The sequence below is a fragment of the Aotus nancymaae genome, unplaced genomic scaffold (genome assembly GCF_030222135.1).
Source record: "Aotus nancymaae isolate 86718 unplaced genomic scaffold, 86718_ANA_hifiasm-v0.15.2.pri h1tg000036l, whole genome shotgun sequence".
Taxonomy (NCBI): Eukaryota; Metazoa; Chordata; class Mammalia; order Primates; family Aotidae; genus Aotus; species Aotus nancymaae.
Window position 1 is genome coordinate 40589408 of NW_026988450.1, and position 26721 is coordinate 40616128.

At 36.8% G+C, this 26721-nt stretch overlaps 1 protein-coding gene across 8 annotated transcripts in view; it reads right to left on the reverse strand.

Annotated features, from left to right (window-relative positions):
• RUNX1T1 (RUNX1 partner transcriptional co-repressor 1) overlaps window positions 1-26721 on the reverse strand; it is a 146347-nt gene that overhangs the window by 102772 nt on the left and 16854 nt on the right. For 4 of the 8 annotated variants that reach the window (XM_021673496.2, XM_021673495.2, XM_021673492.2 and 1 more), the window contains exon 2: window positions 16799-16971. The exons of 2 other annotated variants lie outside the window; for them this stretch is intronic. In XM_021673496.2, coding sequence (XP_021529171.1) covers window positions 16799-16886 — 88 coding nt within the window. In that variant the 5' untranslated portion in view covers window positions 16887-16971. Of the gene's footprint in view, window positions 1-3410; window positions 5228-16798; window positions 16972-20225; window positions 21087-26721 lie in introns of those variants that run through there. 2 more of the 8 variants (XM_021673497.2, XM_021673500.2) reach the window with 2 other exon arrangements.

Genomic DNA, 26721 nt, shown 5'->3' on the forward strand with positions numbered 1-26721 from the left:
CGATCTACATTTATAATTGGGTATTTACAACTTACATAGTTTTCTTCTATAGTTGACACAAGGCTTGTTTGATACAGCAAAGAGCCTGATACAATGGCAAACCAACTTGCAAAGTAAAATAGAGTGTCAGTGAATAGACTGCTGTGAGTGTTTTTATTCTTGCATAATAGCATTTAGATGCATCTATTAAAAAAATAACCAAGTGCATTATCCAAATGTTCAGTTACTAGGGATACTAACAGTTGTCTGTCCATGGCAATTTCATTTCTGTTTTTTTACACAAATCATCGCTTGCAAGCATTGATGTTAAAAACAGAAAAACAGTCTAGTACACAGTGGCTATAAATGCCAAATCAATTTTCAGCAGATAATAAAGTCCATGTTTTACAATCAGCAATGCACTGTTTTACTACCCAAAAATGTAAGCTAATAATATATAGCTCTACTAAATGGAAAATGCAGATATGCTGTTAAAAAATGGGCCGGCTGTGAGAGGATGGATCATTTCTGCAGGGACCTTCTTAAAGCTATGTGTAAGTGTTTTGAAAATATCACATGATGTGGCCATGTGTTAAAAATTACAGCCAGTTAAGTTCTCTGCTAAGGAAAATATGTGGGCAATTTATGAAATGCACTCCAGGATGGAGATGTCTTAAGTAAAACCAGATTTTGAAAACAAACCTTTTTTTTTTCTCTTTTGGAAACTTGAACTTAAAAAAAGTTCCAGGCACATCTGGAGAGCAGGACCATTGAGAAAGGGTGGTCTGACCGAATACTAGCCATCTTCTAAAAGAAAAAGCACTATTTCTGGGATACAGGGACTGTGTTCACTTATTGTCCTTTTAAGGAAACAGTCCTGAAAGCATTTTGTAGGTCAACATATGTTCTTTGATAATATTATACAAAGATTCATAAAAATATAAGTGTTTCAGAAAGCTTGGAGTCAATGCCTCCTTAAACAATATAATGCCCAAGGTCTCCCAGCCTTCTCATAAGAAAACATTTTCCTTTTCTTAAACACAAGGATCTAGTTGTTCGAAAAGTGACAGGTAGTGAAATATTTCCTTATAATGAGTTAAATAATTTTGAAATAGTTTAATCTATTTCTTTAAAGAATGCTTAGGCTCTTTTTACTTTTATAGTTCATTTTGTAACAATATGCTATCCACAGCTTTAAAAGCATGTTTTTTAAAACCAAAATAGTTCTAGAAATCCTTAAATTAAGACTTTTTAAACTACCTACCCCCAAAGATTGGTATGTCTGAATAAGATCAATTTGTGCACATCTGCTTCCAGGGATCCCCAATTTTATTAAAAAGGCCTTAGATATGACAATTATTACATCATGTCTGAGGCAACCAGGAATTAGTTTTGATATCTGAACTACCAAACATATACACATGTGTGTGTATATGTATATGTATGTATGTATGTTGATATATAAATGAGTAGTCATTTCTTAAAAAAAAAAGCAGATGATATCAGATTGCATAGAATACAACCTTTTAATCTTCTACACATAATATCTTACTTAAAAAATATAAAACCTGCCCAAGATGGCTAAAATTGTCCATTAAAACAGACATATATGTATGGACTAAAATAAGGTAAAAACATATTTAGAGGTAGTCCATCCGATAGTAGAATTTAAAAAGTGCAGATGGGTGTCAAAAATAGCCAAGTGTCAAATCTGCTCAAGTATCGCCATTCTGGCACATGCTCATAGTCACAGCTGTTAATATATTCTATGTATCCAAGTACAAGGTTTTCTAACACAGTCGATGAGAGAGAGAGAGAGAGAGAGAGAGAAAAGCAGTGCCCACACTTCAGGCTATTGCTGTAGAACCAGACGTATTAACAACAACACTAAAACAAACTTATCAATGACTAAATCCCTAAGTATAGCTCAATGCTTTTTAAATAAGGGTGCTTTGAAGCTTAGTTTAAAATCATCCTATTAGCTAGAAGTAGCAAGGGTCCTAACTAATCTCTTTCACCTATTATAATTCACAAATGACTTTGGTTTATTATGGGGTTTTGTTTTAAAAAATTGACATATACACTCTTCAAAATGCTGATAAGTCAGATCATTTAACACATTCATTAACAGCATTTAAAAAAAGATTTGAATTATCACACAAAAATCAGATAAACTGTGCTACAATATTCTGGTGAAATAAAAAACACAGGCACTTTCACACTGATTCTGTATTACATACCCAGGGTACATTACATCTTTAGTTGTATGGTGCATATAAATCAAGATGAAAGCTTAAAGAGTTAAAATGACCTTTCAAAGACCTCAGTCATTGTCTTTTTGTAAATTGATTTTCCCCATGTTTCAGCTACATACATTCCTAGTCTACTAATGAAAAAGTGAAATTCTGCCACAAATGCATCCTTTCTGCATATATATCAATAATGATTAGGATGGACTACAAGACACATCCTAAAGGGAAAAACATTCTTCAAACAACTGGCAATACCTACACACAACTGTGGTTGCAGAAAACTGGCAGATAATGTTTCAAAACACCATCTGTGAGGTGTACAAACTCTGTGACCAAGCACAGCCTCTTCTGCCTGTCCTACCCAAATAATCAGTACAAATCGGCCAGCTGGAGGATCTCTATCTGCCCTGTCTTTTTTATCTGAAGATAGGAAGCTCCAAATTAGGCACAGGGCAATTTAGATAGTTCTTGAGAACAGCCGAAACAACCCTTTCCCTGGCCAGCCTTCTCTATAAGCAGAGCCTTCACTGGCAACAATCACAGTAACACTCCGGGCTCCAAAGATAATATTTTTCAGAGGAAACTGACATGCACTAAATTTCCCGGACAACAACTTCACTAATTCAGCAGGCTTTTTATTTTAATTAATCTATTTCAATTATTTGTCTGATGACATCTAAGGGCTATGATTGAGGACAAGACTGAAATTCCTTGTAGTTCCAAAGCTTCCTTCACTTTCTCAGACATAAACAGCTTTTGAAAGATCTTATTCCAGGATTCCGCCATAATCTGAAAACTCTCTCCACAGATGAAATTTCCAGGACACCAAGTACAGATGACAGTCACAAAATCCTGAACAGAAACAACACTTCTTACTTGAGCTAAAGCCCTCAAGTAAATTGCTCCGGCAAATATACGTGGCTGTACGACCCCCTCAGCCTTTAAAATACGTCTCCCAAATTTTAAAAGCAAGGGCTCCACACCCTGTACCCCTCCCTGTATCCAGAGCTTAATGGTTCTCTTTATGTTATCTTCCAATCACACCTCTGTCACCCCCAGCCTCTTCCTGTCCACATCAGATACAACACGCTGTGGGGCAGAAGGGATTTTCTATGCATAATAGAAAGTAAGCTTTCTTCATTGGAAAATCAGAGAGAACACAGAACAGGACTAACTCACCAGGCATCCTTGAATCCAGCGTACCACACAGAAAGTGGCTGTCTCCTAAAAGCAAGCGCGTTCCGGGCTCATGCCTCCTGTTCTGGAATGAGTGGCAGCAGAGAGGAGGGCCATCAGAGGGGCTGGGGCGGCATCGCCGGAGGCAGGGTGCTGGGCGCGTGCGCCTGCCAGGCAGAGACAGATGGAGAGCTGACACTCCGGATTGCACTTGGAGCAGAAATGTGGAGGATGACAGGAGCACATGTGGCCTTGAACCCAGCCCTGTCTCTTCAGGCAGAACAATGACAGGGATGTGTATGCAAAGTATCACAACCCCTACCCTCCCCTTAGCACTCTACCTCTCTCTGCAAGTTTCAGAGCACCAAAAAGCAGAAAGTGAAATGCAGAATAAGCTAAATGCCGAATAATTTATTCACCACCACCCCCATCCCGTTCAAGGTTAACCCTTATTTTGCCAAAAGATAGAAATGTAGACCTGGCCCTCTACCACTGCTCACAATAAAAGGCTTCCCTTCATCTTCTCATTTTCACAGCCATAATTGGGAACTATATTAAAAAAAAAAAAGAAATAGGCACAGACCTCAAAGCTTGTTTATTCAACTGGAAATCCCAAACTGTCTACAAACATTGTTATAAGACTTTGTATATCGTGCCAGTTTATCATCCCGAACAAAGTATCAGAATCATTCCTTTTGTCAGCTTCTCAGTAGTATGTGTAAAATAGAACATTTTTTAGAAGCAGAGCCAACCACTTTTATTTAACTCGAGTGCTTTTAACCCCCTGGGATCCCTGCGTTGATATGCTCCAAACATTTTCAGCTTACTTTCCTCTACCTTGCATAGAGATCCATGGGAGATAAAAACAAAATCTTCATTGTAAAGCCTTTTCAAAAGCTGAACAATCATGTCCTCCTGATTTCTGATTTTTTTGCACACCCTTAAATGTTTATCCTTCCCATGAATAACACATACCCAGCCAGGTTCAATGGACTCTTCCCTATTAAGCTTTAATGGACACCATGATATATAAAACTAGGAGCCTTTGTTATAGTGCTTTATCTAAAGCTGGCTATTTTCTTCTCAGCAGTCCCTCTTTAGTCCTTTGTAAAACATCCCTGCCTCATAGGAGAAACATACGCCTGCCTGCCTTGCATGTCTTTTCTAAACACACAACAATGCCAGGCAGAAGGAAAATACTATTCTCTCCTAAAACTCTTCCTCAGTTTTACACTTGCAAATCTTTCCTAGGTCTGTGTTTGTTTCAACAACAGGGCACATCATGAGGTAGATCCCTCAGGCTTTATCTTTCCAATGTATGCACAATCCACTGTCAACACAGAAACAATTCCACTCAGGTCCTCTGATCTGCCGGCAAGCTCAATGAACATGATAGACAGGAGCATTCCCCTTAACTCTTGCTATTCCTTTACAGTCCTCAACATGTCCTTTACTTACTCTACACTTTCCATCTGCTTTTAGCCCTTTTCAGAAGGATTTTCACATTCCTTGCTATCTCTAAAAAATTCTAAAAACCCATATGAAAACAGAGGCAATGACTCTAACTTCTACCTACTCATTCTTCCTACACCTCTTCCCATGAGTGCACACAACCTGTTTCAAAGCATACCCACACACTCTCTCTCTCTGCACAAACTAAAAATATATTCTCTTTGATAAACAGTGTCAATCAATAAGAACTTCTACAGCCCCTAAATACTGTACCCAAGAAGTGCTGCTTTATCCAGCGAACCCCTCAAAAATCCATCATTGTCAGAGACAACTTGTAAAAAGGCTACAATTCATAATGATTACTCTGTTCTGTCACTAATAGTATACTGCACCCTATTTATGAGGCCAATCTTTTTGTTCATCTTAGTTAGATGTCACTTGTAATGAGGTTCTGTGTAATGGATTTCAGTACAGTTAAGCACTAAGCTCAAACATTCTTATGACAGAAAGCTTTATAGCAGGCATGAGTGTGATAATCAATTAAGTCCTGCTATAAGGGCCTTTATGGAATCCAGCATCCTAAATCAGTAGATTTTCATTTTTAAAGAGAGTATTTTTAAAAAGCCACTTAATGCTACATGCCACTGATTTTTTTAGTACTATACTTATGTTAGAAAGAAAACATTTTCACAGTGGGAAACCCAACCTTTCATCAATATGCATGGTGAATCACTTCTAAAATAGAAAATCATATGACAAAAATGCAATACACTTTTGAGAAAACTGGATGATATCCGGTTTTAAAATGGGGTCTTAATATCGTACACTGCAAGTCCCTAAACCGCAGCTCAGAAAATTGAACTTCCATATGCTGTGTGATTATGTATCTTTTCTATGTGTAAAAAGGCTTTTTAAGCTGTTATCTGACTACAGTAATTGCCACTTTAAATTGATCCACGTCAACAAAACCTGGATCCCTGGAGATTCTCACCTAGAAGTCTGATTGCAAAAGGGCCTAGCTGAATGTGTGTGCATCTGAGACTAGTTCAGCATTTCCTCAAGGAACCAGTTTCCTCCTCTTATTCTTTAATACATGGAGGCAAGAAAAGCAGAACCCCATTTGGCAGTTCTCCCTGAACAGGGAAACCTGGATACGCAGTTCTACACAGTTACTTAGACAGAAATAACTTTCCGTTCAAAAAAAAAAAAAAAAAAAAAGAGGGAGAATATGAAGCCAAGATCTCTAATCTAACATTCAAATTGCATAATAAAAATAGACAATCAATAACATGATGAATGCATTTATACGAGTGAATGGGGAGAAAACAATACATATTGCAAAAGTTTTCTCCAGTACAAAACACTGTCATAAGAAGATATATTTTATACAACTAAAATATATCCCAAATAATAACAAAGAGTACATTACTCACCAATTAAGTACTTCCTCAGAACCATGTCAGTTTATGCATGTCATTGAGTTAAGAACACAGCCCATTTTTAAGGCAATGTTTTAGAGAGAGTCATCTAAATCATCACTTCCCAAACCAATAAGTTTAGTCAACAACAAAATGCTGTGCTCCCACAAAAGCAAATACATAAATTGTTTTCTGACAACTTTAGATCATTCATTGGAAAGGCATTATGGTACTGTATTGTTCCAAGGTATTTTTCACTTATGTCCACAACAAAACTTCCCTGAAATACAAATTTTCCCTTTGTTCAAACCTGTCTTAGCAATAGGGACTAGCAGTCTACTGACATGCTCTGCAGTTCATGAAAGCTCTCTACACTGGTAAAGGGAGAATTTGAGTTAAAGCCTTTCCACAGGTCTTCTCAACTTTCCTCTGGGCTTCTAGCAGGCTGTTGTGATACACTGTGACTTCACACAGTGGGTATTAAGTGAGTTAATTCAAAGGAGCTGAAACCTCATTGATCCTAATTGAAAGCAATACACCCAACCAAATACTTTCCTACCCCATCTGCTCTGGCCTGCCACCAGCTATTCAATACAAGAGAATTAATAGTTTCAGATATTCTAACCAACCCAATAAAGGCACTCATTTAAGCAGGGTTGCATTAACAAAGTGAAAAAACAAGGGCAAAATGGGTTCAAATGGAGCATTTTACTCCTAGTTGGCTTTAACAAAGCTGAATAAGGCTTATTCTGACTTTTTATGTGCAAGACTTGATAAACTGAATGAGAAGGCACTCAATGATCACCCAACGAGCATTGATGAATGGTCATTAAGATCCCCCTGCTCTTAGAGGAGATCCTTCCACAAAGTGGCACACCACCTTGAAAGGGCGGACTCACTAATGTCCAGATTTCTCCGCTTGCTTGTCCCACTTTCAATTTCAGACCACTGGCCACCAAATGAGGCTGACATATTGGAAAATAATGTTTTATGGGTGGGTGGTAAAAAATAAAATGGAGGCATTAGCTCTGCTTTCAAATTCAAATCTGCTAGTTTTGTCAGACCCCAAAGGTTTTGATTTTCCACCCAGCTGGAAGCTATTAGTGTTTTCTAAAGGCATCCCACTGACAAGGCAAACCTACCTAATGTGTGAGTTGTTGGGCTAAGGGAGATGGACCTCTCTTTTGGATGATTTCCTAACTTCTCATCACTTTGACAGTCAATTAAATAGATACAACACCTAATAAAAATGTACATTAATTTGTTTCTGCCACTGAAAACCATCTGAAACTGTATTAAATAAAAGCCATAATAGATTGTCCCCTGACAAAGATAAATCCAATTATACTTTGTCTGTAAAAAAAAACCACACAAATGGTTTATGTTTTAGTAAGGCTACAATGTAAGATACAGCCAACCACAAGAAATAAGTGGGATAGAGGGGGAAAAAAATCTAAGTGAAAAAGTTCATTGAAGTATTCCATCAAGGTTAAGAGGTTATCTGTCATTTTAGCTCCCTTATATAAATATCTGTTGTAAACAACTAAACATATTTATGCTATTCCCTCCCTCAAATATTTCCTTTTAGGGAAATGATTGGCAAGCATTTGCACCTCCTCAACTTTCAGCCAGCCCACAGAAGATCTCACAAGAACTTTGCTTAGATGACAAAAGAACAGGAGACATGATTGCCATCTTAAGAATTTGAAGGTTGTATAAACATCATGGGGTCAAAGGGTTGTTTAGGGCTGTCCAAGATAGCCTAAGTGCTAGCAATGAGATGAAATCAAGTAAAAGAAAACATGCTGGATAGAGGAAACCTGTCTTAATAGGTGATTATAAAGACATTACAGAGGCAGAAAAGCTTTACTACTTGAATCACTTGCAACTAGCCAGACAAAGCACTATACATACAACACAGCGGCCCATGGAGGACATGCCATAGGTCTGTTAAGAAATCCCCATCTACCAGAGCAAGTGGCAGGCTGAGAGCTAGAAGTCGCAACCCCTAGCCTTCACCTATGACTTATGTCAAACTCTATGGACTCAGGTCACTTTGATTTTTGCATCTCTATCAGTTAAAGTGAGCTAATAATGGACTCTACAACTGTATTTTGAAGATTCCAATGTTAAAATAGTTTAAATAATGACTTCCTAAACTGATAAGTCAAATAGTCTCTATGATATTCTTTTTTCCATCTTCAATGTCTATAGAATAAAATATTAGTGATATCATTCTGACAGTTTTACAGGAAATATATTTGACTTTTAACTCTGGTTGAAGTATACTGTCCTCTTACACAAGAATAAAAAATGTGCATTTGTATATTTAAATATGTTGTGTGCATTTATGTGTATGTGTACAAAATAAAATCTGTTTAAGATAAAGTATCACACTGAAAGTAAACAAAATTTATATTTATAATAATTACAAATCATTTCTGATAGTGCCAATGCCTCTAAAATATCAAAATACATTGTAGTTCATTTCCACCAACTTATTTGTAATGTCTAATATTTTAAAATTTTTTTGAAATGCTATAACAGCTTTTAACACTTGCACCAATTAAATTTGATGCTATTTAAACACAAACTTTAAATCTACTATAATAATATAGTTAAACGTAGATTCCTACATAGGCACTAACAAGGGGTTAAATTGTTTTAAAAATTTTAAAGTAAAACACTTCCTTATGAATCCACAACGCTGAACACTAGCTATATTAACTCTTGTTTTTTCAAGTAAACATTTCCCATAAAGACAATTCCTAAAAACTACACATTTGCAATGTAAATCTGCAAATAAGTTACCATTTACAGTTTTCATATATTATGTATAGATACAAAAATCACTCAGATAACATGGAAAACATCCTAACTACCCATCTCTTATTCATTTGACAAGGACTGTAACACTATATAGAAAACCTTTGTTTCAATGTCACCACCTCCCCATCTTGACTAATGGCGAGTTAGTTTTGTTAAAACGCAAGGGTGATGGCGTATGCTCCAATGAACTTCCCCCCCCCCCCCAGCACCAGAGACAAAAACCTGCAGCTCTGCTCTGTGCAGGCAGCCATCTGGACAGCTTTCCCTCAAAGCCCAGCCCACACCACACTGCAGGCAAAATCGGAGGGCTTGAGAGCTCTGTGGGGCTATTCATGACATACCAATTTCACATTTTCTGCTTGTACGCTTGCAACAATAAATGCTAATGAGGACTATGAATGACAATTTTAAAGACAATAAAAAGGTCTCCAAATCCCTTGCATATGGAGACACTGTTTTCAAAACTTCACCTTCTGTTACAGAGCTGTTAGAGACTGCAGGAGAAAAAAAGAATAACCTAAAGAAAACAATAAGATGATCAAAGCACAACTGAATCCTAAAGATTTCCAGAGAAAGCAATCTGTGTAAGCCCAACAAACAACAGATCTTACCACCCCTATGAACAACTCTATGAATGCATGAGATACCTTTAATCTCTACTACCTTTGCCTTCTGTAGACATGCAGCTTAATAAAAGCAATTCTTGCAGAACATTGATTATATTCACTTTTTTGGAGCCTGGGAATTCTAAGGATAGTATTTGTCCAAAAATAATTGTAGTAATCACCATCATCATCATCATCATACTTTGGCATAATATTTAACATTCCACATATCTTTAAATAAATTCAAATGCAAAGTAGTTCTCTTCTGATAATATCTATTCTTAAAAATAATGCAATTGTTGTGGGTGGTGAAATTATAGACAATATTTATTCTCTATTTTTAATTTTTTCTGTATTTCCCAAATCTTCTAAAATGAGAATGTATATTTTGAATTTAAAAACGGTTACTTTCAATGCAAAGAAAGAACTGAATGACATATAAATGGTTTGACCTAGATAGGTCAAACTATTTTACACAGCAACAACAACAACAAAAAAGATTCATTTTCCTATAGTTCAGAGAAATTGTCTAAAGAGTATTCTTTTCATTAACAAGGATCAAAACACTTTCAACAAAATCCACCAGGTGGAGCAAATACACAGCAATAAAAAAAAAAATCCCAAAATTTTTTTCATCATACTTTCTTTCATAGGACTTTTAACTCTAACAAATTCTCCACTTTTATCTCTCCACATTGCAAATTATCAAAATCTATGCATACATACTAATCTGTCACATTTATAAACAATTCAAAGTTACTCAAAAATGACTTTTAGCTACAATGAATTCTATTACAAATGTTCATTCCAAAACTGCTCTATTTGTTCAAATAATACCCAGCATAGTATATTCGCTTTTATATCAATGTAAAATTTTAAGTTAATGTTTTACAGTGATGCTACAGGGTTTTACCAGGCACAAGAGAATTTAATGTTGTATATTCTGAAATACACTCAAGAATGGTTAAAGTCTATAAATCTCAGTGCAATTCCCTTACTCTATATGGAAATTTCAACTCTTACTTTCACTTACTAAAATTATTCTTAATTGCATCTACCAAAATCTTATTAAAATTACGGAATATTGTGCCTTTTTACCCATTATACCTGAATGTCCTTTTTTCATTCCTATTGGTAAATTGACAAAGGCCACAATTACTTATGTTTTCCCTTCACTTTCTAGAGTAATTCACTACCTCCTTTTCTCTCTCTCACAGATTTTTTTTCTTGCATTTCAGTCCGTACTTACTGAGCACCCTCAGTGCAAGGCTCCAAACCCAAATTCTTTCATTTCTGACACCACCTGCAAGCCACAATTCTCCCCATTCAGTTTTCAAAGTCTTCCACATTTTTCTCACATTATATACTCTCTGCTGCCAAAGCTGAATGCTACACATGGTCCTAATGTTACCCTTATTTAAGAAGACTCCACTTGGAAAGAACTACAAAAATGTTGGAGCTTAAAAGAAATGTACCAAGAGTTTGTTGATGTAGGAGAACACTAGTTAGGAATGTTGACTGTGGCTTGAAATACATTTATATGTTTTGTTTTTTCATATTTATACTGATGTTGAAAAGAGAAATATTCTGAAAGAAATGCAGCAGGCTGATACATAAATAAACATACAGATGCCTGAGGACACACATAACACTATGGCAGAGCTACTTACGCTGTGCATAATAGATCACGATGATGCCAGCTCCATCACAAGGCGTACCAGGCTACTGCAATTATTTAAATGATTATATATTTTTTTACTAGAGTGGTAAACAAACATATACTATATTGACATTACTTCCATAAATGTAATATGAAAAAGAAGTTTTTAGAATAATTCCCACCAAACTCTTCCCTGCAAAGCCCAATCCCTTTATTATTTGCAAAGGACAGAATCAATTCCTTGGAGCTGTGCTTGTGCACTAGGCAAAGGTACATACTACTCTCTTTACATGCCCATAACTCCTATTAACATTAATGGGAGGCACATATGTGCACTAAAGGGTAAATGCCCTTCAGTCTGCATGACAGAATCCTAATGAAGTAGTTGGAAAAACCAAATCACTGCACATGTAGTCACACTTTCCCCTCTCTTTGCAGGAAACACCACCAGCACCACCTTTGCTCCCCAACCCACAGCAAAGACGTTTCATCTGCCCACAGTGTGGACAGAGAACCTGCTGGATTTCCTCTTGGTAAGATAAAATCCTGTTATATTCGTGGGCTCTCCCAAATGGCTCCATCTCCAAGCACTTCTCAGAATATTTATCCCATGTTACCCTCAAATTGGCCACACATTACTGTGCAAATATTATTTCGCACCACCCCCAGCTTCATCAAAGGGTGTGGCCCTTTTCACAGCAAATGTCAAAGATCATATTCCAATTCCAAGGAAAGGAAAAAACATCCAAGTGTAAAAGTTCTATCACCTTTTTTTCAAGTGGACTATTCTATTTTCATGGACAGATTAAGATTCCAAAACTGCCTCATAAAAGCAGTCTCTAAACTCCTAGCTCCACACTGGCCTACTAATGAGTCTGACTTGAAAAGAGCAACACACATAGGACACTATATAATGGGAACTAAGAAAATAAGAACCCAACAAACTAAGGCCAGCCCTCTACTGGTTAACGTCTGTTGCTGTTGAAAGAGATTGTTTCATAGCAAGGCCAGAAGTGTAAAATAAAAGAGCCAAATTCTTAGATCCTTTTTTTTTTTTTTAAATCAAGCAAGTCTGTCAGTGTGGTCCAAAAGGGGAGAGCAGGGGACACAGCATTGGCAGGAACCTCAAATTCCTGACCAAACCCTCTTCCACACAATACCTCCCGAAAGAAAGGAACCCAGGGTTTGAGCCAGCCTGACGCTGGCGGACAGACAGGGCTGGCCTTGCAGGATGTCAGAGCGCCAGGCGGCTGTGAGAGATACTGGGTTTTCACACACTCCCAGCCTGACTGTTTTGCTCTTCAGGTAATTAAACAAGGAAGCAGGGCTGCTGGGTATGAGCCTGACCCCGAAGCTGCGGCTCCATGGTTCTGCATATCAACTTCCGCAAGAACTGCCCGGAGCATCAACAGAACATTCTCCTCTCACTCTCTCTCATTTCCTTCTCCACCTCTTCCTAAAGCTGACCCAGAAACAAATCCTGCCTACAAAAACATCCAGAGAAAGGTCTGATTTTATTTGTCAAAAAAATCTTTGTGCTATTCCTAGTCATTACCCTCCAAATTTTAAAAAACAAAAAACCACCTTAATGGCAGGAACTTCATAAAAATTCATATATACCAAATCTATGTAAAACACTGGTATCTTAATCAAGATGGATCAAAGAAAATTATACTCAAATAATTATAATTTTTAACATGCTTGATTAAAGTGTAAATCTTCAAATTCGAAGAAGGCTCACCAAGAAATAAATGATTTTGATAGTCCAGTTTACAAATTAAACATAGTTTGCATTATGTAATTAACATTGTTATTTTAAATTTTGATAGTGGTAATTAATGTAAGCAAATACCACCTATAATCTGGTTTATTATGTTTCATCAAAAATTTTATTTAAACAAAACTCTAAAATATTTCTTATGTGCAGTCACCATTAAAACTCAGAAATATCAAACATCCTTTAAAAGATAAGAAAGTCATGCATTTATATATGTATATATATAATTAAACAATGATAAGAATCATATAAATAATATATTCTTCCTTCATCTCAAAATCCATAGAGTAAAACATTGGCTGAAAGAGACAGAGACCAAAAGAGAGAAGAATACAAAAGCATGCCTGCTTGTCTGTGTTCAACACAAAGAACATTAAATGAAAACAACTGGCATGCTGCCAAATTCCTATAGAGGCAAAGAGATTCAAATAAATTGATTTCACGCATCACACTGACCTGGGATCAGTGTGCAGTGCTACAATAAGCTCAAAGCTCCATGTGGGGTAAAGCCCATTAACGCTATCAGACCCCTCAAACATGACCAAGAAAAACTAAAAATAAAAGCAGATACTCTCTAAAAGCAGCAATTTTACTTAAGAAAATAACTTTCCTCTTCCTAACAAAGATACCAATATGTAAAGGTGCAGAGCATCATCTATATCAGCATTTTAAAAATAACCCTTTTTCAAAATATGAATGTGGCTTTTGAAACCCACACAATATGTAAAAATTGATACTACCTATGTATCCCATCCCATGATATGAATGAACTTAAACACACACCCTTTGCAACGAAAGTTTCCGGTCATTCTTTCCTCCCAAGCTGCTTCCTCTTACATCTTTTCAAAAGCATATGGATCTTTTTAATATGCCAAATACTACACCCTTCTTAGCATTTTCCGCAATGGCTTATGAGGGCAAGTTCCTCAGGCCAGACCACCACTCCTAGGTGTCCTAAACCTGTCCAGTCCCTACAATGGCAGGCATTACAGAAGAACGGCTCCAAATGGCATTCTAGAAGACCAAGCACTGTGCGTACCTTGGATATGCTTTAAAACACCAGGTGGGAGACACACCAGCATTCTCATTTTGCCAGCTTCCACCCAAGCTGGTGGCATACCCCTTTAGTATCATTTCCCCCCAGCCATTGCCCTAACAGAGGCCCATCTCCAGAAGACCCCAACCTGCTTCAAACTTGCTACACAGAGCAGACTCTCTGGCGCCACCTCAGGCCATTCTCACCCACAATGCTGACTGTTCAGCCATGGGCAGTCCTTCGCTTTAGCTGCTTCTAAATTACAACTCCAAAACTCCAAGAACCCAATGGATTCCAGGTGTTCTAAGACATAAAGTATGTGATTTCTGTTCTTCTCCACTTCTTGAGTTTGAATCCCATGTTTCTATACATCTAATATTATTACAAAGAGGAAAAAAACTAGGAGTAATTATTATTGTTAATATATTTATTCATTTATTTAAAAATAGGTCTTGCTGTTGCCCAGGCAGGAGGGCAATAATGCAATCATATTCCCACTTTAGCCTCCCAAGTAGCTGCGACTACAGGCATGCACCATCACACTCGTCAAGAGTTTTCAAAATTTTGTAGGGACGGGGTCTCACTTTGTTGCCCAGACTGGTCTAGAATCCTGGGCTCAAACAATCCTCCTGCCTCCCAAAGTGCTGGGATTATAGGCATGAGCCACCATGTCTAGCCTAGAAGTAAACTTTTTATGCCACATGGAAAACAAAGAAAACCCAATAGTTATAAAATATCTCAATACAAATACATGTATGTGTATACGCACACGTTTAAAGTATGGACACACACCACGCATATAGGAGAGTAGGAGAGAGAGAGGAAAAAAGAAGAAATTGCACATGGTATTTCTGATACATGATGCTGGGGATTCCATACATGAATAACAAATAAATGTATTTAAAATTATATTAAGATATGCATTCTTGTCATGCATTTTTGCTTTCAACATGAATCTTCCAAGCTGCAATGGTTAATCGCCAGCAGGCCAGATATATTCCACATGACCAGAAAGAAATAGATTGTAATGGGATGGGAGTAGGTAAAGATAGTAACTCTATGTATCTGCCATATGTTCAAGCTTTAAAATCCAATATCCTTTTCAATTTTTAATCTGCATCTTAGATATCTTTATCATATTAATACAAACTCCATGCAGATACATAAGGCAGAAAGCAAGGAGTTCCATCCTGTTTGGAAACCCAAGCTGGTGGAAGATGACAAGGAAACAATTCTAAAATAGTGATGGTTGTTGTTATTAGTTTGCTTCCTTTAAGATATTGATACCTTTCTTTTTCTCTATGCAAGACTTTACAAGGCTAATCAACCAAGATCTGAGTTTTCAAAAAAAAATGTTTAGTAACAACAGTGCGTAAGGTAAGAAAAGAGAAGTAGTCATGGGAGATGTCTCAACTGCTTCAAGAACTGAACTCCTTGCCTTCTCTTTTGAATTGATGTCTCTCATTAATTGTCTTAAAAGAACATCATCACAATATGAAGAAGGAGGGATGAAAGGAAGGGAAATACAGACCCAGAAACCAGATCATGATCAAGGCTTCCCCAAAGGAGTGTATCATTCTACAGGGAATTATTTCATTTTCTCTGGTCTTAAAAAAAAAAAAAACTTATTTTCCAACACCTTCCTGAGAACTTTAAGCACAAGCCAATAAGCATTTGTAAAAATGGCACGAGTAGAGATTGTGAGGTGGACACCAGCAGTAATGTTTCCAGAACAATGGTCACTGAGGTTGAATATTTCACTCCCCCTCTTTCCACATAGTCAGTCAGTCAGTCACAGAACTTAAAATCTCTTCCCAACCACTAGAGTGCCAACCAGTATCACAGAACATTTGTGTTGACTCTCAACTTTTTCTTAGCAGTGTATCCTTATGTACTGGTGCTTCTGTACAAGTCCACTATCCACTAAACCTGGAACAGAGCTGGCTATAGGAGATGTGAACTCTCTCTCATAATTCAGGGCTTCCTTGAATTTTCAAATATTGCAGACTTTAAGAAGTCTCTTGCCAAATGGCAATAAACTTAGTTTATATTTGCTGTTTTCCTAAATTTAGATATCACCTTTTTTCTTAATGTGTCTATGGAATGAACTCTGCTTAGGGAGTGACGTTTGCCTGAAAGTTTTTTAAAAATCCAAATACATCAGAAGAAATAATAAACTGAAAGGCACTTTTTTGCCTATTTAGTCAACAAACTGTTTCAGAAAACACCATCTCCTCGTTACAATAAACACAGAAATCATGGCATAGCTTTTACTCTTTAACTCCAAGTATTGCTTAGCTTATAACAGATGTATTATGAAACATGGCAAGAAGCATTGCAACAAGAAGAGGGTGAAAAAATTTGGTACTTGATCATTTGATATATTCAGACCCAAAGCTATGAAACAGGGTTCCCACCACCAGATTGATCCCCACCCAATCCCCACACCCAAAGATTTCAAAAACAAATGTTTAAAACATATAATACAACAGGCACTAGAAGAAGGAAGGAAAAAAAGAAAATCTTTACAATTATAATTTATCGGAAAAAATAGATGGATTTTTTCTGGTACGTAAGTAAATTGCAAAAATCAAAATATTTGTCTGTTCCTTACCTTGACAATATTCAAAGTTCCCTTTTTTCCGGCAGTCACCTATTACTAAACTCAGTGCTCTCCAAGTGTTTCTTTTGACAGATATCATTCTCCACCAATCGCTCTGCTAATTTCCTCTCTCCTTTTCTGACTGGGACAGAGATTATGTTCACCAGCCCAGAGATCAATCTTTTCTATTGACAACAACAAAGGGAAAAAAAATGCATATATCACAACCAGTCTGAAGTATCATACTCATCTGTTTACATGATAACACTAGGCCAGTTTTGTTTTGTTTTTTTTTTAAAAAAAAAAAACAGATACAAGCTCTTCTAAATTTTAGAAGAATCCAAAACAATCCCCATTGTCTCAGTTCCTATAACGACATTTTCTAAAGGACTCTTAATTTTCCAATCATGTGACTCAAAGCTGGATACAAACTGAACCTGAAAGCTCTTTTCTTAAATTGGTTTTAAAGATATGTACATCAATACCTTAATAGAATGTTATATTTTACCTGTTTCAAAAAAATAAATAGTCTGCCAGATATTATGTTTTCTTTAGAAAAAAATTTAGACTTTTTTAATGGAATTTTACATACAAGTTAATCCTGTTTCAAAACAAAGTGGTTTGTTTCATTGTTCAAATATTGTTTCATTGTTCCGAAATTTCAGTATTGACATTATTAGCTCACATAGTTTAAAACAACAGTGAAGAATAATCCTTATGTAATAGTTTAAAAAATATTAATAAAACAAATATTGTTGAATTATTTTACCAAATCAACAAATTTCTACACCTTTCTTTTCTTCCTTTTAGTAATACAAATTTTCTCATTTTCCGGCTATATTTGACAAATTTAGAATTTGTTCAATCACAAATATTTATTGAGTGTCTATTACTCAGCTACTATGATTAATAATGCTACCACTACTATCACAACTATGAACAGAAAAGTATTGCTATTTAATTCTTACAAACTAGGAAATATAAGGGTCTAGTACAATCATACACATATAAGGTAGGAACTCAATAAATTCAAGGGAAGAAGGATTTATAAAAGCAGTCTCAAAAGGAATTACTAAGGCTGTTGCTATTATTTTTTTTAGACCCAATTACCTCCTAGAAATTAAAATTGGTGAACATATTCTGATGTAAATAAAACAAGCAGATTCTACATTAAAAAAAAAATCAATGTAGTTTATGTGCCACATTATGATTCTTTTGTGATGCAATCAGTTGTTTCTTATTATTCTTTAAGGTTAAAAAAGTAAATAAGTACTAATTAATTAAAATACATTACTAGATATTTCTTAGATGAGAATTGCCTTGCAGTCGGCAAAGATCATTAAAGACAATCAGCTAGATCTTGCAAACATTTAGCTTACTATGAATACTAACAATTTTATTAACAAATGGTAAAGCAAAAAAATTTCATAATATAACCAAGATATATAAATATATGTACACATATAGATTATGGAAGTAATCAAATAGTGGAGTGGGGGAGGGGTACACACACAGGGGAAGACTGGAAATAAATACACCTAGATGTTAAATATGATTATTTCTGGAAGACTGAAATATGGGTAATTCTTCTGCACAATTCTGTTATTTCCAATTTTTCTGTACAAAGGTAAAGAACATTTTATAGAGAGAGATTAAACAAATATTGGGAAAAAAGAAAGCGTATACTCTTCTTGGATTCAATCATAATATATATTTTGTGCTTCAGCAACCATCAACAAAGGCCATTAGAGAGCCTGACAAAAGTGGATCATCCTCCTGTGTGAGCCATAGTTAACAATCTCTACTGAACAAATGAACCAAGCACAACATACACAAATCCTCTAGAGTGCAAGTCTATTTCTCCCTTCTCGTGACTTCTAAATACCAGAACAAAGTCTGGGTTTATTAACAAAAATGATGTAGTGAATATTGGTTTTGAGGCACATAAAATTACCATGTGATAAACTTCCTTTAAGACAAATTTCTCAAATAAAAATGATCTCTCAATTTGAAATATACTGCTTTATTTTTTAACTTCACTTATAACTATCAGAGTTTTCTGAAGTGAATGAAGAAAATTTTGGCAGGAACGTAACAAAATATTTTAAATGTACATATTTATAAATTGTTAAATGTTAACACAGTATACAAATATACTTTCAAACAACACACAATGTAAATCTAAAGTTATCCATGAAAATTTTACCCACTTAACTATTTTATATATGAAACAATATATCACAATCAACAGAATAACAAAAAAAGCTAATCTTTGGAGTTTTCAAAATAATTACTGGAGTGTCACATTTGTGCTTCATATCCCCAACACATTAAATGCTCTTCCAACATAAGATAATAATAAAATAAATAACGGTAATAAGCGCAATGTTCAGGTATTCCTGATACCTATTCCACACTGAAGTCTGTCACATGGAAATGATAATAAAATTTCTATCTTTAATAATTGCTTTGTTCAGATCTGGATGCTCAGCCCTCAAATTTGTAAAACCTCATTACGAGGGGAACACACTGAGAAAAGTTTAAAAGCTAAGCTCCACCAAGAGCAGAATGCCTCAAACAATTTGTAGTTCTACAAGTGTTATTTAAAAGGCTCAACATGTTGTATTACCATGGAAATTGTGGAAAACATACATTCCCAAACAAATATTACTTTTTCTCAATGGTATGAAGTAATGAAAACCACATGTGTAAATCTGCGATCCGTGCAGTAGTTCAAGCTGCAGCTAATAGAAAATACAGAAAGTGAACTCTGCTATATAAAGGATTCTTGTTACAGAAATATAATGTGAAAACCAGATGCAGACAGAAAACCTTAATCACAGATGGGAATGTAATCACTGGCATACAGAATACTTTTTTGATCAATCTTAACCATATGCGCAATGTATTTATTTTCTAAGGAATGCAATAACTTGAGAGAACCTTCTATTTGAATTCAGTTAACCTCATATGGCCTTGGCAAATCATTCTTGTATCAGTTTATCTTTCAAAAATTTAATAGGATGTAAAGACTACACACATCAGAATCAACCTCAAAAGAGATCAAGTGCAGTTCCCCATTACTGTATTTCTCAATCACTGCCAGGAATCCTTTCACTGCCTAAACACATTTCTCTAGAGAATTCTATCAACATTTGAGGCATTTTTTTCCTTTAGTAAATGATATATGGTTATTCCAAAAATGAGCATTTAAACACATCTCTTTTTATCTATCAACCTGAGTTGAATCAAACCTTAAGTCTAACTCTTTTTTATTTCCTTCATAGAAACGTTTTATAGTATAAAGGCCATTCCTTTACATGAACAAATACACTATTCGTTTTTATTTCCAAGAAGAATCACCGCAAGAGCCTGTTATATCTGACTTAGGAAACATTACCTTGGTAAGTACAGTTTCTGGCATTGGATTGTAGCTTACCTTTGTCAAAGCTTCACCATTTCTTTGCAGGAAATTCTGTGTCCCTCTAATTGAAGGAGTAGTCAACAAAGCACCATGTATGCCTCACTTCAGGACTATATTCAACTTCCAACAGGAAGCAACTGAGACATTGTGTGACTTGGGTGCCCCTCATCATAGGCCACATGAACTAAATGTCATTATCTTAGTTTCACAAGTTTCCTTAAGCTTCCATGCATACACTCATCCAGATTCTCCTTCTCTCTTCTAACTACTCATCTCCTAGATCCACACACAGAAACACACAGTCCTTATTCTTGCCTAATCTCACATACAAGACCCTCTGTCGCTTGGCACTCATCTACAGTATTCAGCCTCCACTGCAACCACGCCCTTCCAGAGTGCAGCTCTTTTCTGGCTGGATAAACTCCCTGATGGAATGCTTCCTCTCGTGCTCCTGGCTGTGCTCACTGACTTCATGGCTCTTCCCATAGACTCCTCGCTGCATGGCCAGTTCTTCCTCAACCCTCAGGCTTTAGTTCAAGAGTCACCGCCTCAGAGATGCTTTTTCCAACCATTTGAAATAAAGTCTCACTACCATGTCCCCCCACCCACTGCATCATTCTAACAGTGTTTCTTAATTGTCTTAACTACACTTAACACTACATGAAATAATCTTAGTAACATTTTTATCCTTCTCTCTCCCCACCCCAAACTGCAAGATCTCTGAGAGCTAGGGTCTAATCTGGGGTGCTCATTACTCTATCCTCCACATTTGGAACTGGACTAGGAACACAGTAGTGGGCCAAATAAAAACAAACAAATCCCACCCAGTGAAATGCCACAAAGGCCCAATTCAATCCCCATGATTTTTGCAAACCTTTCCCTGGCTACTTCTGGGGCCCATGATCTTCTTCTCTTCTTTATACTACAGCACTTTGGGTCTTTATCAGGCTCTGGAACCCTTTACCTGTCAGTTACTGTTCACAAAAGCCCATTCCCACTGGTGCTGTATAGAGACAGGCCAGCATGGAAATCACTCAGGGCATCCACGGCTACGAGGCCAGCCCTTTGTCTCATATGAGCAACAGGACACTGTGACTGGGAACCACAGCACAGTCCATACAACCATTAAAGCATAAGTGCACTCTAGCGGCTTTTTATGCATTGAGTTATCTTGTAACTGGGTATGTCAGCTGTTGTAGAAATGAAATCCCATCTTAATTTCTTACACCTTTGGACCCTACATTGATGCACTCTACTCATTCCACTGGCAGGGCTGCAACAGTGTGGCCATGTTTATTCAACCATGCTCATACACAGTGCTGAGCACAGTGCCTGGCACACAAAAGATGTTCACTAAATATTGGCTGAGTAAACAGGGAATAAATGATAACAGAATACAATCTGGTCTTTCTTCGAGTCCCTTTCTCTTGTGATAAGACATTATTTCAAAATCCTACAAATTTTTTAAGGAACAAATTAATCAGAAGGTAGGCAACCAACTGAGTATCAGCAATGCAATATGACCAGTGAGTTAACAAACCAGACAATTTTAAATGGTAGGAAGCTCTTAAATGTCTTCTCTGTTGCAGACATAATTTGATTATGTCAAAAACTAAAGTGTTATAAATGACTATGGCATACACACGCTGACTATTTAGAAGCCAACTGCATGCACACTCTGGCTGGACTGGAACCTCAGTTCCTACATGTACTTATCAGCTATTTGACCTTGGATAAGTCACTTAACCTCTCTAAGCTTTAGATTTAAATCTCCAAAGTAAGATAATAACACCTAACTTACCAGAATGATGTGAGGAGATAATACTTGTAAAGTGCCTACCTTGGTGCTCCCAGTGCAACTATTGTTTCATCCAACGTGCTCAGTTATTATTATCTGATACTAGAAAGGAGACAGTACCTATTTTAACATAATTAAATATGAAATAAATGAAAGCAAAGGTCACTACTCAAGAATATCAGTACAAACATAATCTTTTTCTTTCTGAAAGTAATTACTGCACTATTAGTGATAAAAACAAAACTTAGGATCAGTCAACAAAGCAAAATATGTGGAGTTAAGCTGCAGGCCCGAAAACATTTTGGAGTGATGGAAAAAAACCACACACATATACACAAACTAATGTACTCTCTCTCTCTGTGTGTGTGTGTGTGTGTTTCTTATCTAATTTTATCTGTGAAAGACTCTTCTAGGGAATAAGAGAAGAGAGAACCAGAATCATTTACAAAGACTGTTTTCTCCAAATAAAGGCATTTCTTCCATGCCGGCAATTTCCACTTGGGGAAAAAAAATGGGACTTTGGAAATATCTGCATTCATGGTTGATGGTCATACATCTCAGGAAGCTACAACAACTGTCCAGCTGCAAGCATGGCCTGGCTGCTGCTGTTCCTATTAGCTGATGCCCCTCTCTTCCTCTCTTTCTTCTTTCTCTCTCTCTCCCCACTGCCTCGCCTTTCCTCTCTTCCTCCCTCCCTTTGTCTCTGTCTCTCAGAAACTTGGAAAGCTGTGGTATCTTTGTACTCTAAAGGGTAACTTTTCTAAGTGCAGTGAAAGGTTTTGATAGTTTTCCATTTGTACTTTAATATAACTCCCTCCTGCAACTGGTGTAGCTGACCCTGTTCATGGAGAAAATTCCTACATGGTAGGGTTTGAATAATTCCAGGATAGCAGTAAGCCCTGGAATACTAAAGCCTTGAAGAAAATCTAGGTTCAGACCTTGTCCCCTCATGTATGCAGGGTCATTTTGGGCAAGAGAGTAGATCTCTAAGAGTGACTTACAAAATGAGCTCATTGCAAGTTGACATTAAGACAATATGGAAACCTCACTTCATCAAAGCCTCCCTTGAGGCCCCACACAGCTGTCTAAAATTGTCCAGTCACTTGCATTAAGAAACTGAAGGCTGCACTTCCGAAACTGTCTCTCCAAATAAAAATGTTACCTGAAGAAAAAACAGTGAGACTCTTTACCACTTCTGCATTCTGAGCCAAGGCATCTCAGGCTGAGATGGACCTGCCTCACTGTTTAGTACCATCTGTGGTTGTGAAGCTGGTTCATGAGGCAGCAGAGCAGCTGGAATCCCACACAATGTCAGAGAAAAGACCAGAGTGGATGGGGAGGAATGTGGTGGGAAGGGTCCTGGACGGGGAGCGCTCAGCCTGGGGATCTGCCCAGAAAGCAGCTATGGGTATTCAGATGAAGAGAAGAGGAAGAGGGAGACCCTGGCAACTAAGAGACAATCTGAAGGAACCTGGTAGAGAAAATCTGGAAACCACTACAATGATCTTTAGCTTTGCTTGGACCCTTGATCAAAGAAATTGTTCCATCTCATAAAAATGTCCATATACACAAAATTTTGCTTACAATTTCAAGAAGCTCATCCTTTATTAAAGCCCATTAATGAACTTCAGTGTAAGAAAATAAAATTAAAAGTTACAGTGTGCATCTATGAAGATGCAACTGGCATGATCACTTCATAATTTGCCTAAAGAGGGGGTGTTTTCCAAAAGCAATAGCAAAAGCCAAAATTGACAAATGGGATCTAATTAAAGAGCTTCTGCACAGTGAAAGAAACTAACATCAGAGTGAACAGGCAACCTACAGAATGGGAGAATATTTTTGCAATCTATCCATCTGACAAAGAGCTAATATCCAGAATCTACAAGGAAATTAAACAAATTTACAAGAAACAACCCCATCAAAAAGTGGGTGAAAGATATGAAGACACTTCTCAAAAAAAAAAGACATTTATGCAGCCAACAAACATATGAAAAAAAGCTCATCCATCATCACTGATTGTTAGAGAAGTGCAAATCGAAACCACAATGAGATACCATTTCACACCAGTTAGAATGGTGAACATTAAAAAGTCAGGAAACAACAGATGTTGGAGAGCATGTGGAGAAATAGGAACGCTTTTACACTGTTGGTGGTAGTATAAATTAATTCAACCATCGTGGAAGACAGTGTGGTGATTCCTCAAGGATCTAGAACCAGAAATACCATTTGACCCAGCAATCCCATTACCGAATATACACCCAGAAGATTATAAATCATTCTACTATTCAGACACATGCACACGTATGTTTAATGTAGCACTATTCACAATAGCAAAGACTTGGAACAAACCCAAATGCTCATCAGTGTTAGACTGGATAAAGAAAATATGGCACACATATACCATGGAATACTATGTAGCTGTAAAAAAGAATGAGTTAGTGTCCTTTGCAGTGACATGGATGAAGCCAGAAACCATCATTCTCAGCAAACTAACACAGGAACAGAAAGCCAAACACCACATGTTCTCACTCATTTTATTTTATTGTATTTCTTTTCAGTTGTCAAAACTTACAAGCCAAAATATGACAGCAATGAATTGTGCATTCTATGACAAGAGAACACAATGAAAGTGACCCAAGGTGGAAAGAGGTTGAGAAAAAAAACAACATGCTATTGGAACCAAAGACTTCACTTTAGCCTCAGCAGTGAAATGTTTCAGGACAGTTTTAAGTAAATCACTTGAGTTCAGGCATGAATTCTCAATAATTATTTAACAAAGCATCAAAAAGTACCCCAACTGTTCCAGACTCCCACTTTCAAGGGGCTTACAAACCAGCAGAGAAGTCTGAATTTCATGGATGATAGCAGACCTTTGGGGAAGAATGGTCATGAAGGCTTCAGAGAGGACAGTGTCGCCAGAGGCTTAGGAGAGGACAAAGTGAGCCAAGCTTGGCTTCCCTGCAGCAAGAACTTAGGTGTCCAAACATGAAGCAACCCATGGTCTTATGGAAGGCTGAGAGAGAAAGGTACGGGAAAGGCCTGGCAAAGCAGGGCATCATTTGTCTTCAGCATCCTCATATCACTCAGTGTCTATCAGGGCCAGATTCTCTATTAAGTATTTACTGAATGAAGAAGCAGCCAAAGAAAGACTACTGGGTTTTACAGAAGAATGTGATGAACAGTTCCACAGTCATCAAGTAAGATGTCAAGAAAAAGCAAGCCTTTACTGAAGATTGTGCTTCACACATACCATATCATCCTTATGACCATCCTATGAGGCCATGCCATTATTATCCAGATGAGAATTATTTCTAGATGAAAAGGGTAGCTAAAGGAGGTAAGTGGTAAAGCACTTGGGAGTTAGGTCTCTTCACCACTATACTTGACTGCCCTCTGGCAGAGAAGAGCAGCATCACTTCCTCCTGAAAGGGCAGAGTCCCAGACCAGTCAACCTGGGTGATACAGGAACAAGATTTGCAAAATGACTCAGAGTAAGAAAGGACATACAGCAAAAAGGCTCCTTCCACTACCACTTCCTGGCCCTACTTTCTTCCCTAACAGCAAGGACTATTGTCAGATTCTTGTATATACTTGCACAAGTAGAATTCTATGCTTTTGTACAAGTGTAGCATTCTACAGACATTCTTCTGCTCCTTGCTTTGCTCATTTAATGATATATCTCAGGAACAATTCTGTATCAATACATATAAATGTCTCATTCTTTTTAAAAAATTGATTTCTATGTTGAAATTCTTTTTTGACTGCCAATGATTAAGTGTTATCAAGCGTAATTCACTACAGAGGGAGAAAAATCCTAAAAAATCCAATTCTGACAGATTTTAGAACAAAACCACAAACTACAAATATGGTTAAAGTTCAAAAAATAAAAAGAATTGCCAGCATGTTTTTAAATTAAATGTTATCAGACAAAACAAGATAAAGACCTTGAAATAACATCTTAATGAACCATATCCTAAAAGTCCTCACCCAGGTAGTTTTTTGTTGTTTCTTTCAATAATAAAATCTCTCAAATAGGGGAAAACTAAGAGTGAGCAATAAGGACTTAAAGCTCTTTAACGTGTTAAAGAAATTCTTTACTTTTCCAAAACAACTCCTCGGTTTTGAAATAAAAAGGTATGGCTCAGCACATGATAGTATTTAGTTTACTATCTGTTGATTGTAAAATGGATAGACATTTCTACTAAACTCAGTAGATTTTAATGCATTTTTTGTTCTTTTCATTTAAAGTAGATTTGAAAAATGTCATTACATGAAAAAGTGTTTGGTCTACAGACAGTGTTTGGGGTACTGAACAAATGAATCTAGGTTCAAAGGCACCTTTAGATAACCATGCTCCCTCTTCCCCCAAGAGTACTGAGCCCAAGGTCTGAGGCCTGCTGGTTTACGAGCACTGCTTTCATCAGCTACTCCTTAACTCTACATGCTGTCATCTCTACCTTCTCTCCTTCTTACCATGTTAGAATTAAAAGACGTTTTATAAATTATTCTACAAACAAAAATCCAATATTTGAAATTTATAAAGCAGGCTGCTCTGGTCAAATGGGAAGTTAAGGGTCCCAGAACCCAGCCCACCTGACCACTTTGTGTCTCGCACATGGCCCAAGGGCACCTGCAAAAGAGAAACTCAGAGAACAGTTTGAAATCCATGGAAAGAGCCAAAACACATGAGGGAGCCAAGTCCTAAAGCAGTAA